The sequence below is a fragment of the Ptychodera flava genome, assembly GCF_041260155.1.
Source record: "Ptychodera flava strain L36383 chromosome 3 unlocalized genomic scaffold, AS_Pfla_20210202 Scaffold_27__1_contigs__length_13241970_pilon, whole genome shotgun sequence".
NCBI lineage: Eukaryota > Metazoa > Hemichordata > Enteropneusta > Ptychoderidae > Ptychodera > Ptychodera flava.
The window spans coordinates 11,612,662-11,628,877 of NW_027248281.1; the positions used below are offsets into that span (position 1 = coordinate 11,612,662).

A 16,216-nucleotide genomic window follows, 5' to 3' on the forward strand; every position below is an offset into this window, starting at 1 on the left:
ATATATATATATATATATATATATATATACTCGTTTAGTTCAAGATCAGCTGGAGTAGAGTGCTCAATACTAGAGTAGAGCTAAATACACAACTGAGTTTATCAGGATAATCTGAAATATTACATTTCCACTACAAATTTGTTTCGTATAGGCTGCAGAGCCGCCTACACTCATCGGGTGGCTGTGATCGACTGACAAATTTGTAGTGGAAATGTAATATTTTAGATTATCCTGATCAACTCAGTTGTATATATATATATATATATATATATATATATATATATATATATATATATATATATATATATATATATATATATATATATATATATATATATATATATATATATATATATATATATACAAGCAAATACTACTGACCAATTTGAGTGTTATCTAATCATTAAAAAATTCAAACACAATACAGACAAGAACGTACACAAGCAAACACACAAACAAACTGTCATACAAACAGTGTTATCAAAATCTGTCATGATAGGCATTTGAAACACTATCACAATTTTTAGAGAACATGTATTCCCATGTGTACTTCTACTAGAAACGTTCGCAAGAAAACCATTGCAAAATCTACGCAGATTTTGATGCCTGGCTTCTGTATTTTGGCAGCTTACCAATATTAACTTCATATTGTTTCTTGTTTGCCAAAGTAAAGCAGTGCTATACGAAAATTTTACGTTAAGAGTTAGAACTCTGTTTTCGGTCGTTTCTTGAATAAAGCAGCGATTTGCGGGATCGAAGATGTACGTTTAACCAATGCCTTTAGTTTAGGATATCGATCCAATATGGTGACTTCGAAGAATGGGGCATATTCCATCCGCACGAAAAACTCGAAGTCAACCCATGTAGGCTAAAATGAATAAATGGTAATTGAGAGAGAGAGAGAGAGAGAGAGAGAGAGAGAGAGAGAGAGAGAGAGAGGGGGGGGAGAGTGTTAACAAAGCAGACGTTATAATGCAGACGTTAGCAGACGTTGAAATGGCAAATAGAGATGTCAATATATTTTAGCAATTTTTCATTTACCGATTGTCCGACAAAGAATCCACTTCTTCCACTGTTTGCGAAATGGATTTTTTCTAGAGCTGCTAATATAGAATCTACCTTCACTACAAAGTCAGCCTTGTGTTCGGCCTATGGAAAAATGTAAATGGTGTATTTAAAGTGTGTATTTCAAATTGTCTTTACTAAATACTGCATATCATCTATTCACTGTAACAGTTCAAGGAGCACCTGAAATGAGTGTAAAGCAGGGTGGTTAATCCGACTCGTTAGACAGGGTACAAGCCATTCAAAAGAATCACCCAGTCACAGATGCTGGTCACTCCTTGGACAAATATTTTGTAGCGTGCAAACAAATTCCTTAAGACTCAAAATTATTTGTCTGCAACTACTTTGCAATAGTCGTCTACAGCTGATATTCCGTAATGCGTTCCCTCTTAAATAAGACGAAGCAAATATCCGATCTATGTTTCACGTGGTTTATTCGAATATAAGCATGTCTTCAAGACTGAGAATAACATATTCTCTGAGTAGAATGTTGTACTACAAACGTTGAGAACGTTTGGGAACGTTTGGGAACGATTAACTGAAAACAAATCAAACAAAAGGATACAGGAGTGAGAACTAAGCTACGTTCACACTATGACACAGGAAGTAAATACTCTCTATGACACAGGAAATTAGAGACAGGAAGTAACTAACAGGAAGTAATACTCCCTCTAAGATGACTCAGGGGTCAAAGGTCATAATAGGTGGGGTGGTCACGTGACCCAACTCAGTAAACGCCCTCTAACGGTGACTGAATGTTTACTTTCGTTGACAAAATCTCATTTGCAAAAACGCAGTCTTGACTTAACGAGTGAACAATTAGCTGCTTTGAAACAATCACTAACTCAAAGTTGCATAAGAATACAATCACTAAAACTACTTTAACTAAAAGGTCTCAAAGGAAGATACTATAAAACGTAATCAGAGTCAGTTGAATGTGTCCATTATAATGTTCATTGTTGGGTCCTACTAATTACTGCCCGTGACTGCCCGTAGCTGCCCGAGGACTGCCCGAGAACTGCCCGAGGACTGCCCGAGGAGCAAGTAGGCCAAATTTCGCCCATTTTAACACTAAGCCAATAGGTTGAACTTATAATATGCCCAGCCAACAAAAGATATCATTGATTTGGTGTTTTCTGTAGCGGTTTTAGAACCCGAAAGACGCCGGGCTTTCAACGAGAAAGACGTCCCCAACTTGATTGAGAGATCATACCATTCAGTGCAAGGGGTGGTAGGCTGTCAGGCTGTACGCGCTCGGCGAGGTTATTGTGCCACCTCTCGGACTGAATGGTATGATCTCACTATCAAGCTGGCGACGTCCTTCAAGACCGACGTCTTCCGTGTTCCAAAACTGCCGGAGAAAACATCAGGTTAACGCCAAATCAATGATATTTTTGGTTCGCTGGGCATGATATAAACTAAACCTATTGGCCTAGTGTTAAAATGGGCGAAATTTGGCCCACTTTTTCCTCGGGCAGTGCTCGGGCAGTTCTCGGGCAGTCCTCAGGCAGCTACGGGCAGTCACGGGCAGTAATTAGTAGGACCGTCATTGTTCGCACACTTCAATGACTCCTTGGCCTTTTGTTAGGCGCATGTGCTCTTAGAGTCTCACAATGGAAGAAGGCTATTCAATGTTCCTTCAAGAATGTCTGCTTTAAAGTCACAAAAGAATCAACTGAATGGCTTACCGATTTTGTTCGGAGTTGTATAAGACTATCGCATCAACAGGTTCAAAGCTGTTCCATCAAAATGGTCTTTACAAGCAATCTTGGCGAGAACTATAGCCGGTCGCCTTAAGAGACATGTACACTCTCCAAAGGTCTAACTCAAAGTGCCCAAAAGCACGCTTGGAATGGGTACATGTGCGCATTGCGTAATACAAAAGGTAAACATTGAAGGACGGAAGTTGATGGTGAGTCATGACTTTGAATTTGAACTATGGCCAAATAAGGGTATGTTGATTTTGACCGTAACATTTTGCATAGATTGTAAAGGCATTGCTGAAGGCAAATGTTCGCCTAATTGCAAAAAACGAAAACGTCATCACGTTTTTTCCCTGTGAGTCTGTACAATTTACAATTAGTCAAATTGTGGTTTTTATACACTTTACTTTACTTTACTTTCATGGTTCAATGTTGACTACATTATACTTTATTTTTGTACATCACTGACACTTCAGAATCACAGGGTCGGAATATATCAGTCGCGTGATAATTGTATTTGTTATATCATACGAAAATGTAAATTAGTATTGATTCATGGAAACTAAAATTATGTCATATGATTAAAAGTGTTTGCAAATTAGGCAGTTATGTTTCCACATTCCCCATACTTTCATATTAATTTTTATTTTATCCTTTAGCTAACTACCTTCTTTGTTTCATCTTTCTCAACGAAGATTTTTTCTGACACCAACGTAAAGGTCTTCGCATACATCAATTATCATGTCTATTTTTGCCTTCTCAAGATTACTTATTCCAGCGAAACCTCCAGATGAAGAAAAGAAAGCAATCAACGACAAATTGGCAATTATAAAATATTAATAAAATTACGAGAGGGCTCTTCAAAAATTATATGCCTTTATTTGAACGAAATATTTGAGAAAGGGGCAATTAATATTTGTTACGGTAAAGTATATATTCTAATAACAAAGAATTTGCATGATATATACTTAACCTGATTTATTATTTTCAATCCTCATTTTTGTGATGTTGACTACGTTCAGTAGCAAAGGTTGTGCATCGATCAGCGGAAGGTCAGTCGGCAACTAATTCTTATACATTTTTTATTATTTTGGTTGTGTTTGTACTTTACACATTCTCGGTTTACTTGGACATCCTCGAGAAAACAAAAAACGAATTGCCGAAACCTACCTAAATTTTTAGATTAAAAATTGATTTACATCGGAAGAATGCTATTGAATCTGGAATTGAAAAAACAAACTTTATCTGAGGTAAATTCTATCTAAGGTATGATTCTTTTAAACTATTTTCTGATACGAAGTAAACCACTGGCACACTGAATTTAACTTACCATATTCGTTAGCGGGATAACGGCCACTGGCCCTTGACTGTGCAAGTTGCCAAGTACGAACTTTCCATTGATTTCCAAGCACGGCACTTGATCAAACGGATATTCTTAAATACAAAAGCCCACAAAGGGATGTTATCGTCGTGAAGGATAATTGCTGTTGTGTGCACAGAACTGCGTTTGCTATAAAACATTTCGCAAACATTTCGCTCGATGCGTCCACACAATCCTTCCATGACACATTAGATGTTCATAACAAGTGTAAATATCACAGTTTGCTTTTTTGTTTTATATTTGCTCGATAACCAGTGTGCCCCCGGCGAACATCGCTACCTTCGTACAACGAAGCATGATTATCGCACTTGTTTTTTAAAGGGACGTAAGCTGTAACTTGTGGCATGCAAGTTTTTCAGTATTATGTTCCTGTACATCAACTACCGTGTCTGACCCTAATCAGTTTGTCATGCTGAAATTTCGAGTAGTCTTTTTGTCAACACAGCTTGTATGTGTGTAACGATCATTGTTTATTGTTTACAAATGAATTATAGTCCGGACTTGAATACAATTTTCAACAGTAACCATGTAGATTATACTCATATAGGTTGTGTAGATATGCTAGGTACTTGGCATTAAATTACAGTTTAGGGATTCAATGCAGAAAGTGTAGGGAAACCACAAAACAAAAGTTCTAATAAAATAGCCAAAAGATACAGCTTATGGAGCTTTAATGAAAATATCTTTATACGCATCAAATGACAAATTACTGTAACAAAATTGATTAGTATCACATGCTTTCTCCCTCGTGTTGTCTAAGGTTTTGCCAATCTCTTGTGTCTCGTGTCCTCGTCTAACTATTCACTGTTTGTATGACCAATAGAAAGAGGATGTTATAATTTCATCAATGTTAGAATTGTCGCCTGATTCAGATGAATATTCTCTGTCCGTGTTGTTATTGTTGATCTCGCTATATATTCTGTCAAAGGCTGACGCCAATCGTAAATGATAGCTATATTAAAGCTTCTGTCAGCCAGGGCATCCGCGTTTACAGTAGTACAATTTTAACATTCCACTTGCCTTGGGACAACAATTTAAAAGCCCGTCGATTCTACCTTGTCAGATCCGATGGATGACCTTCGTATGTCCTGTAAATCAAGCTTCGGAGAGCAGTCGGTTTCTACTGTCGTCAAATTTGATCCAACTGTCAAGATACAAACAAGTAAGTGAATGCCACACAGTGAAGTTTAATTTGAGTCATAGGGAAAACACTGTAAGTAACATTTCACGGGCCTCGTTCGTCCTGAAGTTTCGTTGTCTTCGACAGCACAGTATCATCGCCATGCTACAGGTTTATTATATAACGCGCAGAATGTCACCTCGCAAATTCACCTACCTACACACAAACGCATCCTTTTGTACTCATTCCGTGAATTACAATTCATTTTGTAAAGCGAAAAAAGTACTCCCTAGTAAATGTGAGTACACGGAATTTCTTAATTTTATGTTTACTTATATCAATACGTTGTTCACGTTACAGACTCACTACCAGTGACGTCACGACGAAAGATGTCCCCCATGTTGTCCTTCGACGGAATGAAAGGCATGATGATATTGATAGCAGCCACCTGTGTTGTCATATTGATTCTGCTTGTAGGCAGCATTTGGTGTTGGAGGCGAACATATCCAAGATATGTAAGTTAATCGCTATAGATTTGAGTAATTAATTGATGCAACGACATTACTATGCTTTTCCCGATCACAGGGTTCTGCAAGCATGACGAAACACTTTAGGCTTCGAATGTATTTTAGTACAGGAAATCCAGATTTGGAGTCACTCACTCCATTTCTCTATATTTATTTAAAACATCGGGTTCATGTCAGAACATTTGCCGTGATATGTGATATAAATAAGAAGACGGGGATTATTGTATTTGCCAGAATTTTAATTTGAAGTTCGGACGTTTAAAACATATTTCCCTCTATTCATCCTGTATGGATATTTACTTTGTAACTTTCCCAAAGTTAGTAATAGCTGTCACTAACTCACTCACTCATACAGATAAGCCTTTTTCTCTGAGAGAATTCAGTGCTATTCAATTGCAAATCCTCGAAATCAAATAAAAACCAGTCCTTCTCTACTAAATAAACACAGCATGATAAATCATAGTTACTCTAAGTCTGACGACTGTTGATTCTACGACAATGCTAACACTCTGTATTAGGTTTTAACTTCCTTGAGAAAAATAACCAACAGACTATGTCTCTTGTTTATTTTTGTATCATATCATCAACTACAGGTGGCGACCGCTATCACTGATGTCGAAAACCAAGCCTTTGTAAGCCAACGTAAAGCAGAATCCTTGCTAGGTGAATATGCCAACGACAATAAACAGGTGGTCGAAGACAAAACAACCTTTTCCATGGTGATAGATGCAACCCATTACCCAATATGGTAGAACATCAACACTGCTTGAGCCTAACATCATTGCCATCCCAGAAAGTGGTTCCTATATCACATCACCTGCTATAAAGGCGTACTTGCTCATGTAATTTACTCTGTATTGTATAGTATTTTATTTTATTGAGTATTGTGACCTTCTTTGTCGTTAATTTGCAGTTGACATTTAGTAAACTACTATTATGATCGTTTAAAGGTTTCTCATACGGTTACACTTCAATTCGCTATAGTACAATCACATTTGTTAGAGTCGTGGGATTGAACAGTTTAAATAGAACTATTTCCATGACCTCACCAGTAATACTTTTTGAGTTTAATCCTTTGTTATGTACGATGTTCGTGATTTTCTGGAAAAATAAATTACAATTACAATTACAATCAAACCAAACTGAACCAATGACCATGGAGTATTCGACACCAAGTTATTCAGTTTTTGAGAAACATAGTGATGGAAATGGCAGAAGTGACATTGCCTGCTGAAGATGATGCAACATCGACTGCATCAAGTACAAAGTGGTACCACATCTTGCGAAGTGTCCTTACTAGTCGCCCTCTAGCATCTGGCTACGTGCACGTAGAACGCGACCGTGAAGTATCCCGCTCCGATATCGTAGTAGGGGAACAGCTTGGTGAAGGTCGTTTCGGCAAAGTCTTTAAGGGATGCTTAAGACTCTCAACCAAGAGTGGACGCAAAGACGTGGCCATCAAAATACTTCCAGGTACGATCGATAGAAATCATGTTTCCCTTTTCGAAAGCTTTATCATCTGATAGGACCTCGTGTTGATTACCCTGCTGTTGCATTCAGGTTATAGGTTAGGACTGCGTCCATTTTTTCTCTTGATTTTCATCTTTTAAATGAACAAATATGAATTGCTTTAAACGACTGGTTTTCGTTGTGACAAATTGATCTGTCTCTTATAACCACATGGTTACAATTTCATCTATTTAATCCTTATCCTTGCTTGTTCGTTATATTTTTTTCTGCCCTTCGACCGATTACCTACGCAAAGATGACTTCATTACAATGAGAATGTGTTGACAATGACAAAAATACAGGTTTGGAAAGCCGAAAAACGGACATAATCTGCATTTTATCTCGCTTTCAATTCCATTGAAGTTATCTGATGCTATTATAGAAATACGCATTAAAATGTCATTTATCAATCATCCTAAAATAAGGTTTTTAGTTTGTTAAAAATGATAAGTATCGATCATTATTTCTTACACGTATTTCCAGTAAAATAAATATTAAATCAATCATGACTCTTTAGTTAGAGGGCATCTTGAGAAGAATGTGGATACCAATAAAAGACTTATTTTTTCAGGGAGCACTAGGGCGGTGATCTTTAGGTATAACTATCGTTTGTGTTCTTCTCCTAGATTGCAGCAGTGCCGAAGAGTGTAAGAGACCTGTACTTGTATGTGACTCACCGAGTCCGCACGAACAATGACTACAATTGTTTAATTCTACAATTTCCAAATATGAAACTGGAAAAACACTGCAACCAAACAGAACAATTTTGCAAATAATACTCTTGGAGGTCCCAGTTTCTTAGGCCCAATGGTCTTCAGGTGTGTCTTAAACTCAAGAAGAACGATATCCTTATATCGAGTTAACGAAATTGCATTTCTTTGATAATTGTAATTGTATTACATGATAAGTAAGTCTTATCATATACCCATGCCCATATTGCTACATCTTAGTGACGATCACCGTAAAATATCAACCGTGATATTTCACGGTAAACGTCGAGATATGCACGATGAACGTCATCAGTTTTAGAGTTTTTTCGAACTACATTAGCAGTTTGTTGGTAAACAACGTAAACAACAGAATGGCTGCCGCTCCCCGCCTGCGAAGCGATGTCTAGCAAACATTCTGCCGCTCGCACGGCGCCGGCACTGTGCACGGTCTCCACCGAACAGGTAGTGAGCGCGTGGCGTGACAGCGATGTCGCGCGCGCGACGACTGTTGACATGGCAACTCTGAGGGTAAACTAACAAAATGACGTCACTCCGAGCGAGCTCCATGCCGTACGACGATCGAAATCAGGATAGATTTAAAGCTGAGCAGTTTTTGATCGGTAACATTTGTAATAGCATATTGCACCTTAAAACGTTCCTTCTGTATGACGATTTTTGTATCCCGGTGTCTTTCTTCTTGGGTTTCATTAAGATATGGACGACTTGCAGCGATGTCGCGCGTGATGTTGACATCTTCGTCGTACACTTTATGAATGAAGCCTGTTCACATAAATATTCTGATATTTATGCGCAAGGCGTGATAAAGTAAAGCCTCAAAATTAAAGGTTTTTCGTTCTACTAGTAAGAATTCCCTAAAATTAAGGGCATGGGTATATGATAAATCGGTTATTACCCGATATCGCCTGTTCCTTGTGTCTTATCAGCATTCGTGTCATTTTTATATGTGTCATTTGTATATATGACATATATGTATATATATGTGTGTCAAAGTGTATTTGTTTGTTTTTTGTATGTAAGTATGTATGTATATATATATGACATTGTATATTCTGACAGCTGTTCAATGGAGCACACCACGCGGAGTGGCAGACAGAGAACTGACAAGCATGTGACAGTGTTAAGTTAACAAATGGTTCATTTGCATATTTTATGAAGTTTTGTAATTAGTCATACCATTCCGAAATAACTGGACCAAATGTGATGAAATTTGCTGCAGATACTGATCTGACAGATATCTAATCATGATGTAAAGCGTTTAGTTGTTTCGAGTTAAATAAGGGTTCATTTGCATATTAAATGAACTTTGTAATTAGCGATATTACTAAAAAATTAGAGCATTACATTTTGATGAAACTTGCTACAGATATTGATCTAATAAATATTTAATTGTACTAAGAAGCATTGGGCGTGTCAAGTTAATAATTAGCTCATTTACACATTTTAAATAAAGTTTTGTAATTAGTGAGACGTTTATACGGTCTACTGCTACAGTAACTATCTCTGACGAGGATTTATTTTATTATGTTATTCAATATTCTGTCAATAAACAAAATTCATACCAATATAATCGACACCCGTGTGAGGCATGTAATAAGAACAATAAGATATATGTTATATCATTATATGTAGCAGGTTTCATCAATTTTCGCACAGTACTCTCAGAGTTAAATCACTAATTACAAAACTTTATTTACTATGTAAATGAGATAATTATTAACTTCACACGCCTAACAGTACGATTAAATATTTATCAGATCAATATCTGTAGCAAGTTTCATCAAATGTAATGCTGTAATTATTGAGTAATATCACTAATTACAAAGTTCATTGAAAATGCAAATGCACCTTTACTTAACTCCACAAAACTCAATGCTTTACACCAGAATTAGCTATCTGTCGGATCAGTGTCTGCAGCAGATTTCATCACATTTGGTCCAGCTATTACGGAGTTATATGACCAGTAAAATATGCAAATGAACTATTTGTTAACTTGACACTGCAAAATGCTTGTTAGTACAATAAGACATTTATCAGATCAATATCTGTACCCGATTTTACTAAGTTGGGTGCCGTAATTTCAGAGTTATATACCTAATTACAAGATTCATTCAATATGCAAATGAACCCTTAACTAACTTCACAATACTAAATGCTTTACACCACAGTTGGATATCAGTCGGATCAGTATCTGCAGCCGATTTCATCTCATTTGGTGCAGTTATTTTGGAGTTATATGACTAAAAAACTTCATAAAATATGCAAATGAGCTACTTGTTAACTTGACACTGCCCAATGCCTCTAGGTATAATTAGATATTATCAGATCAATATTTGTTGCAAGTCTCATCATGTATGGTGCAGGAATTTCAGAGTTATCTCACTAATAACAAAAGTTCATTATATATGAAAATGAGCAGATAATTTACATGACATATACAGTATCATGATAATCTGAGATATCTGAGATTGTCATCTGTGAAGAGTTTCATGAAATTTTGTGGAGTGTTTCTTGATATATGTCTACACTGTCATTACCGTCTCCATAGGGAAACCATTATAGGAAAAAAACAATATTGCACAACTTCATGAATAGGCAAGCCACACTAACCAAAATCTAATCAGTTCTTACAAGTAGCATATGGTACATTTGCACCAAATCTGACTTGAATCTGTTCAGCTGTTTTTGAGTTATCGTGTAAACAGACAGACAGACAGACAGACAGACAGACAGACACACTCACTCACACACGGACAGACAGACACACATCGCTGTGACATTAGCCCACGTGTTCACACACGTGAGCTAAAAACGATCATGATTGATTTGAGATCGGCGTTCATTATTTTGTGTGAATTGAAACTTTGAGAAATATCTATTCAGTAAAGCGACCATCATGATGCATGACATAGGGTGCATGTCTGCTTTGCACTTAACGTGTAAAAGTCGTGCAAGTATGATTTTCTGTGGCAAGGCATGTCATAATATACTTTATTAATAGTGAAATATCTAGGCTATACAGAATGTTCTTCTCAGTGAGAAAGGTCAATAGTCGCAATCACAGAGGCTGTTGAAATCTGGAAAAACTGATAACGTTTAAACAACAACTGATATGTTTTATGTGTCAAAACAAAATTTAGAATTATCGCTGACACAATGTTTTTCGCATCATATATCAATGAAGTAATATTAATCTTCTGCTAGAATGGCAGGGACTGCCTCGTGATGTTGACATCATGTTATGTATCAAGTTGAAACAAATTCGCTGAATTGAAGCATGTCTTAGCATACACTTATTTCACCGTTCCCTGTTCACAGCTTCTAATTTCAGCCCTACACTGATGTGCTCCAACTGTTGACTTGTTAACAATGCAAGCAGGCAAAGGCGTGGCGACATAGTGTTGGTAACGTTTTTTTTAACGATTTCGCTGCCTGACTGGAATCTGACATATTGAAAAATATTTGTATCCGACGTGCAGTCAGGTTTTCCTCGGATCCAAAGATTGATAACCTAGTATTTGCACAGTGACTGACTGTATAGCTGACTACGTGAGATGTGTTTGCCAGGATGTACCATATAAGAAGAGCGTTCTGTGGTAAAAATTTTGTTTTGTGGTACGAGAGTTTTGTTGTACGAATTTTGTTGTGTGTTTACATCACGAATAATGGCAAAAAGACATCGGACTTCCTCATGTATTTGGAAAATGCTTGCACCCACCGAAGGCGGCGCATCTCAAAAGAATAAGAGAATGAGAGAGTTGGATTTCCCAAATTTTGTAATTACTATTTTTTCCTTTGGTCTACTTTGATAATTTTTTCTCAAGACATTACCAAATCAGTTTTTTTCTTCTCCGTCTGCAGAATCATTTTTCCCAAACTCCTCCCGACCCCCGCAATGTAACGGTTCTCACCTAACTAAATCAGTGATGAGTAGAGACAGCAGCGAAAAGCGGAACATATTCTACTTTCACAGATCATCTTTGTGATCCTATAGGACGTGTCAAAGCGAAGGCTTGATGTTTTGGCATACGTTCATATCAGATATATGCACATGTCTTTGATTTATAACTTTCGAAATGAAAAACGTTTAGATTTGCAATGCCAAGCTCCTCGTAAATGTTGTTTTCTTTCATTTTGAACAAGCCATTCAAGAGATAATATATAACGATCGTTTATATTCATAACAAGAAGGACCGGTAATATCATGTTAGTACATTTACTTTCTCAACTAAAAGAAAAAATCTCAGCATTCAGATAGGCTAGCGCTTGTCTTCATACTGGAGCGTTTAGGCAAAATTTTAATTTCACTGTAAAGTAGAAAGATAAACACGATTGGAATCAATTAGGGGTAAGTGGATCTTCACATTTTTCATATTCCTCAAAAGTGTTAGGTGCCATATAGCTGAATGTTCCGATATTACAAATTACTAATAAAACAAGTGTATAACTTAAAAAAGAAAAGCAGATGAGCTTACATTTGCGGATTAAACAAGCATTACTTCACCATCCAATTATGCCACATTGATTCCAATCGTGTTGATAATAAATTAATCTTAAAGTATCTAAAATTCTTATCAGCCTGTGCTGAATAGAACTCTCGCCATTACGAACAAGTGTGTGTGTGGGAATGTTTATGAAGCAGGATTTTTTGAGTTCAAATGATGGAGGCAGAGGCGGCAGCTCTCTTTCTCCGATTAAACTTTATTACTACTGTTTACTACTGTAACAGCTACGTTGAACTAATGCTACAATAACATAATGTATCAGTGGGTGGATAAGTGACGACCAGTTCCAGTGGTGAGCGATGCGCTCTGAGTATACGCATACACATACACTATACTGTACATAAACATACACTAAAGTAAAGTGCTTGATTCAGGCTGTGATATTGCCTGTTTTGACGGGAAGTAAGAAGTGTCTTTGACTTTGATTGGTCAGAGATGAGCGTCAAGTCAGAAAAAGTTACAAGTATGTGCAAACACAGGATATTGGAAGGAACTGACAAGATGGCATTTTATCTTCATTATCAAGGAATTAAGAAGCTATCTCTGCTTAAAGTTTCTCAGCAAAGTGATATCCGTTGAAGAAACGTGGCCATGACGAGTCTCGTGATTTGTTACCTGGCTAGTTATTTCATCCAGGGCGACATGGTCATGACATGTGTATTCTAAAAAGCTTGCGACTGCAAAAATTGTATTTTAGCATTTGTATTGTATATCTTTTGAGTACAGTAACTGATAAATATCTCATTGGGGCCTAGGACATCGGGTCCTTTAAAAATGCAAAATGATTGATGAGGTGGCTGATGACGTAGGCAAGTGCACCAGTGCGTAAGTCTGCTCTAGAAGAAGCTTTAGATTTCTAAAATGGATGTTAAGTCAACAGATGAGCGGTTACAAGGTTGGCATCGGTGTTGTATTGGTTTCATTTCAGACAATATAACGAAGACATAGATATGCAAAAGTATTTTATTTGTAAGCTACGATTTTCGATGGATTGAAAAGCTCGCTAAACGATTGGCGTTGCTATTCTCAGGATACTGATGTACAGTCTTCTGAATTATCATTTTTGGCATAATTTGCATTTGAGTCGATGAGCCAGTACATAAAGCAACAATGTGACAAATCAGCACAATAGATCAATATGACCTGTACAAACAGTGACTTTCAGTGTATTTTACATAGTAAGACACAAGTTAACTGTGCGGATTAATTTCAACACCGGTGACAAATATGCCGGTCAAAGTTTATACTTTGATTCAGTACTTGTGATTTGAATAAGAACGCCATGAAAACGTCAACGAAATAGCCATCACAAGGTCAGCTTGTAGGGTAAACTGACTAGACATGATAATAATTTTCTCCTGTTCACAGCGTGCAAACAAACTGGGTGTAGGTACGCGATACTTGAAGGGGCAGGGGAGAAAATGGGAATTTCCGGGGAACCTTGGAAATTCCTGGGAAAATTAGGACCCGCCAATTGCTTAGTCCATGCAAATCAGACATAGATTCCAGAAAACGGCACTTTCATTGAAGAACTGTAAGCGCTAGCTTTGATGATTGTTCCACTATTTTTGTTTCATACGTTTGAATGATAAGATAAGTTTTCGTCTGTACACACTATCTGAAATTCGACCAAGAGCGTGTTGTAAAACCTCTGCCATGATAAGATGCCACGATGTTTTGATAGGAAAGCAGATATTATCGATGGTGATGATAAATTCACTTATAAATATGCAAGATAAATGTTATTGTTCGTTGGCTGTATTTTGTAAAAGTGCGTTTTATTTCTGCGACATATGTTTCTGCTGTGAGAGCTAGATATAGGTCATGACCATTGACGTCATACAGACATCATACAAGTCACATTGCATCCTAGTGTATTCATGTCCATGACAGACCCGGAATGTTTTCAACACTAAACACACTTTCGGGCTTTTTCAAGCTTGAGGAAAAGTTTAAGTCGGTCACTTTCGGAGCGCATACTACATTAATGTTGACTGCAGTCTTTTGTACTATTTCCCAAAGCGTGTTGAGATACACAGCATGCTGAACTCAGACTGTCCAAGTGTAAACTGCATTTTGTTGCTGATAAGAGATTTATGTTGCTAACTAGAATTCAAATGTAAACTATTTACACATATAGGCACTCTGTTGACAAGCTAAAATGCAGATGTTTACGCATGTTTTGGAGAGTAGAACAAGATCTCTCAATTAATATAAACAACAATTGGGTTTACAACCATCAAAAGTTACAGATACTCACTCTCTAACCTATTGACGACATTTTCTTCGAATAAACACTCAACCTGAATATCAGCGTATAAGCAGGCTGAAGAATCAACAGCCAAAGATGGTCATAACATAGAGTAATGGAAAGGCAAGTAAGAACTGAAGGTGAAAACGCATTCAGCAAATTTTAATTGTGCCTAAGGACAGTAAACAGCATGGAGAAATTACAAGACAATATTTCATACCTTTTACGCAGCCGAAGGTCCCGACCTACAACATGTGGGAAATCCAAAGAAACGTTGTTGACAATAAAATCAACCAGAGTTGGCTGTAGTGGAGGAAACTGGAAAGACAAGTCATGGCAGGTGAAAACGCATTCTGGAAGGTGAAATCACGTACTAGTAGGTCGATGCTTTGAATGTCAGTAAAATGCACGCGAGCGTTAGGTTGTTTTTCTCCACGTGGCATCAATGAGAGTGAATATTAACATAGGATAAGTAAAAATGAACTGTAGTGGATGTCCGTGAGATATACTGAAGTAATTCAGCCAATTTTTCCCAAATAATGAAAACTTTTATAACGATTCGATCAGACGAAATCGAAAATAAAATTTGTTCCACTATCCATCTACAATTTTCAAAACAAGTTATAGGCTAAATAGTGTTTGCAATATCTCTTTCCACGGCGTGCGGAAAACTACATAAGGAACAAACAATTATCAAAAAATCACCGCGGCTTCGCTCCAAAAGACACGAAATAAGACATTCGCTACAATATTTATATTATCCTCGCGGTGAAGATATGTTATTTTCATTTTTTTATATTCTTTCTTGGTGTTGCTGATAATATCGATGGTGGTGATAGTGTTTTGAAGGCGGATTTAGCTAGCAAAAAGTCTGCGAGTCTCAAGAAAATGACCTGTTTGCCGAAGATACATAAAGTATCGGTCAACAAATGAAAGTGGTCACATGCATTTTGATTTGAATTAATATATATTCCTAAAATATATACGTTACCATTTCAGCGACGTTGGACCCGCAAAAACAATAATTTGTAAAAATATTCAAGGTGAAAAAATGTATCATCATAATTCCGTACAAAATGTCTATTGGTAAAACCATAAACACATCTATCGGTTTCCCCTTACAGGGAGGTCACTACAAGGCAATTTGAATGTTGACTCTTGATTGTACTCTTAGTTCAGAAGCCAACGCTGCGGTGTAGGTTTTGCACTGGACTAGAATTTGAGATAATGTATGTTCGAGATATCAAGAAAGCACTTATTGAACGTCCTATGCAATGGAGTACCATGCTGTCTCTGACATCACATGATAAGTTTCGGACAAAAAGTCACATCTTTGCTGATACTGCAGGTGTTAAATTGAGTTTGTGAAATATCAATGATATGAAATTTAGGAAAGTCCATCCTTCTATAAAAAGACGGAAAACTTA

At 37.0% G+C, this 16,216-nt stretch overlaps 1 protein-coding gene and 1 long non-coding RNA gene across 2 annotated transcripts; one reads left to right on the top strand and one right to left on the bottom strand.

Annotated features, from left to right (window-relative positions):
- Positions 1-334: 334 nt before the first annotated feature.
- Positions 335-2,917, bottom strand: LOC139126413 (uncharacterized). Its single transcript, XR_011550562.1, has 3 exons — positions 2,754-2,917; positions 1,042-1,149; positions 335-868 (listed from the first exon to the last, which is right to left on the bottom strand). It is a non-coding gene; the product is annotated as an uncharacterized lncRNA (long non-coding RNA).
- Positions 2,918-5,214: 2,297 nt separating this feature from the next.
- On the top strand, positions 5,215-6,996 carry LOC139126280 (uncharacterized). Its single transcript, XM_070692324.1, has 3 exons — positions 5,215-5,311; positions 5,630-5,784; positions 6,390-6,996. Exons 1-3 carry the CDS (start codon positions 5,218-5,220, stop codon positions 6,546-6,548), a joined length of 408 nt encoding a protein of 135 aa, XP_070548425.1. The 5' UTR covers positions 5,215-5,217; the 3' UTR covers positions 6,549-6,996.
- The last annotated feature ends 9,220 nt before the right edge of the window (positions 6,997-16,216 follow it).

Coding starts and splice junctions, on each gene's coding strand:
- LOC139126280 (XM_070692324.1), top strand. CDS start 5,218: ATGGATGACCTTCGTATGTCCTGTAAATCAAGCTTCGGAGAGCAGTCG. Junction 5,312..5,629: donor AACTGTCAAGATACAAACAA/GTAAGTGAATGC, acceptor TTCACGTTACAG/ACTCACTACCAGTGACGTCA. Junction 5,785..6,389: donor GGCGAACATATCCAAGATAT/GTAAGTTAATCG, acceptor CATCAACTACAG/GTGGCGACCGCTATCACTGA.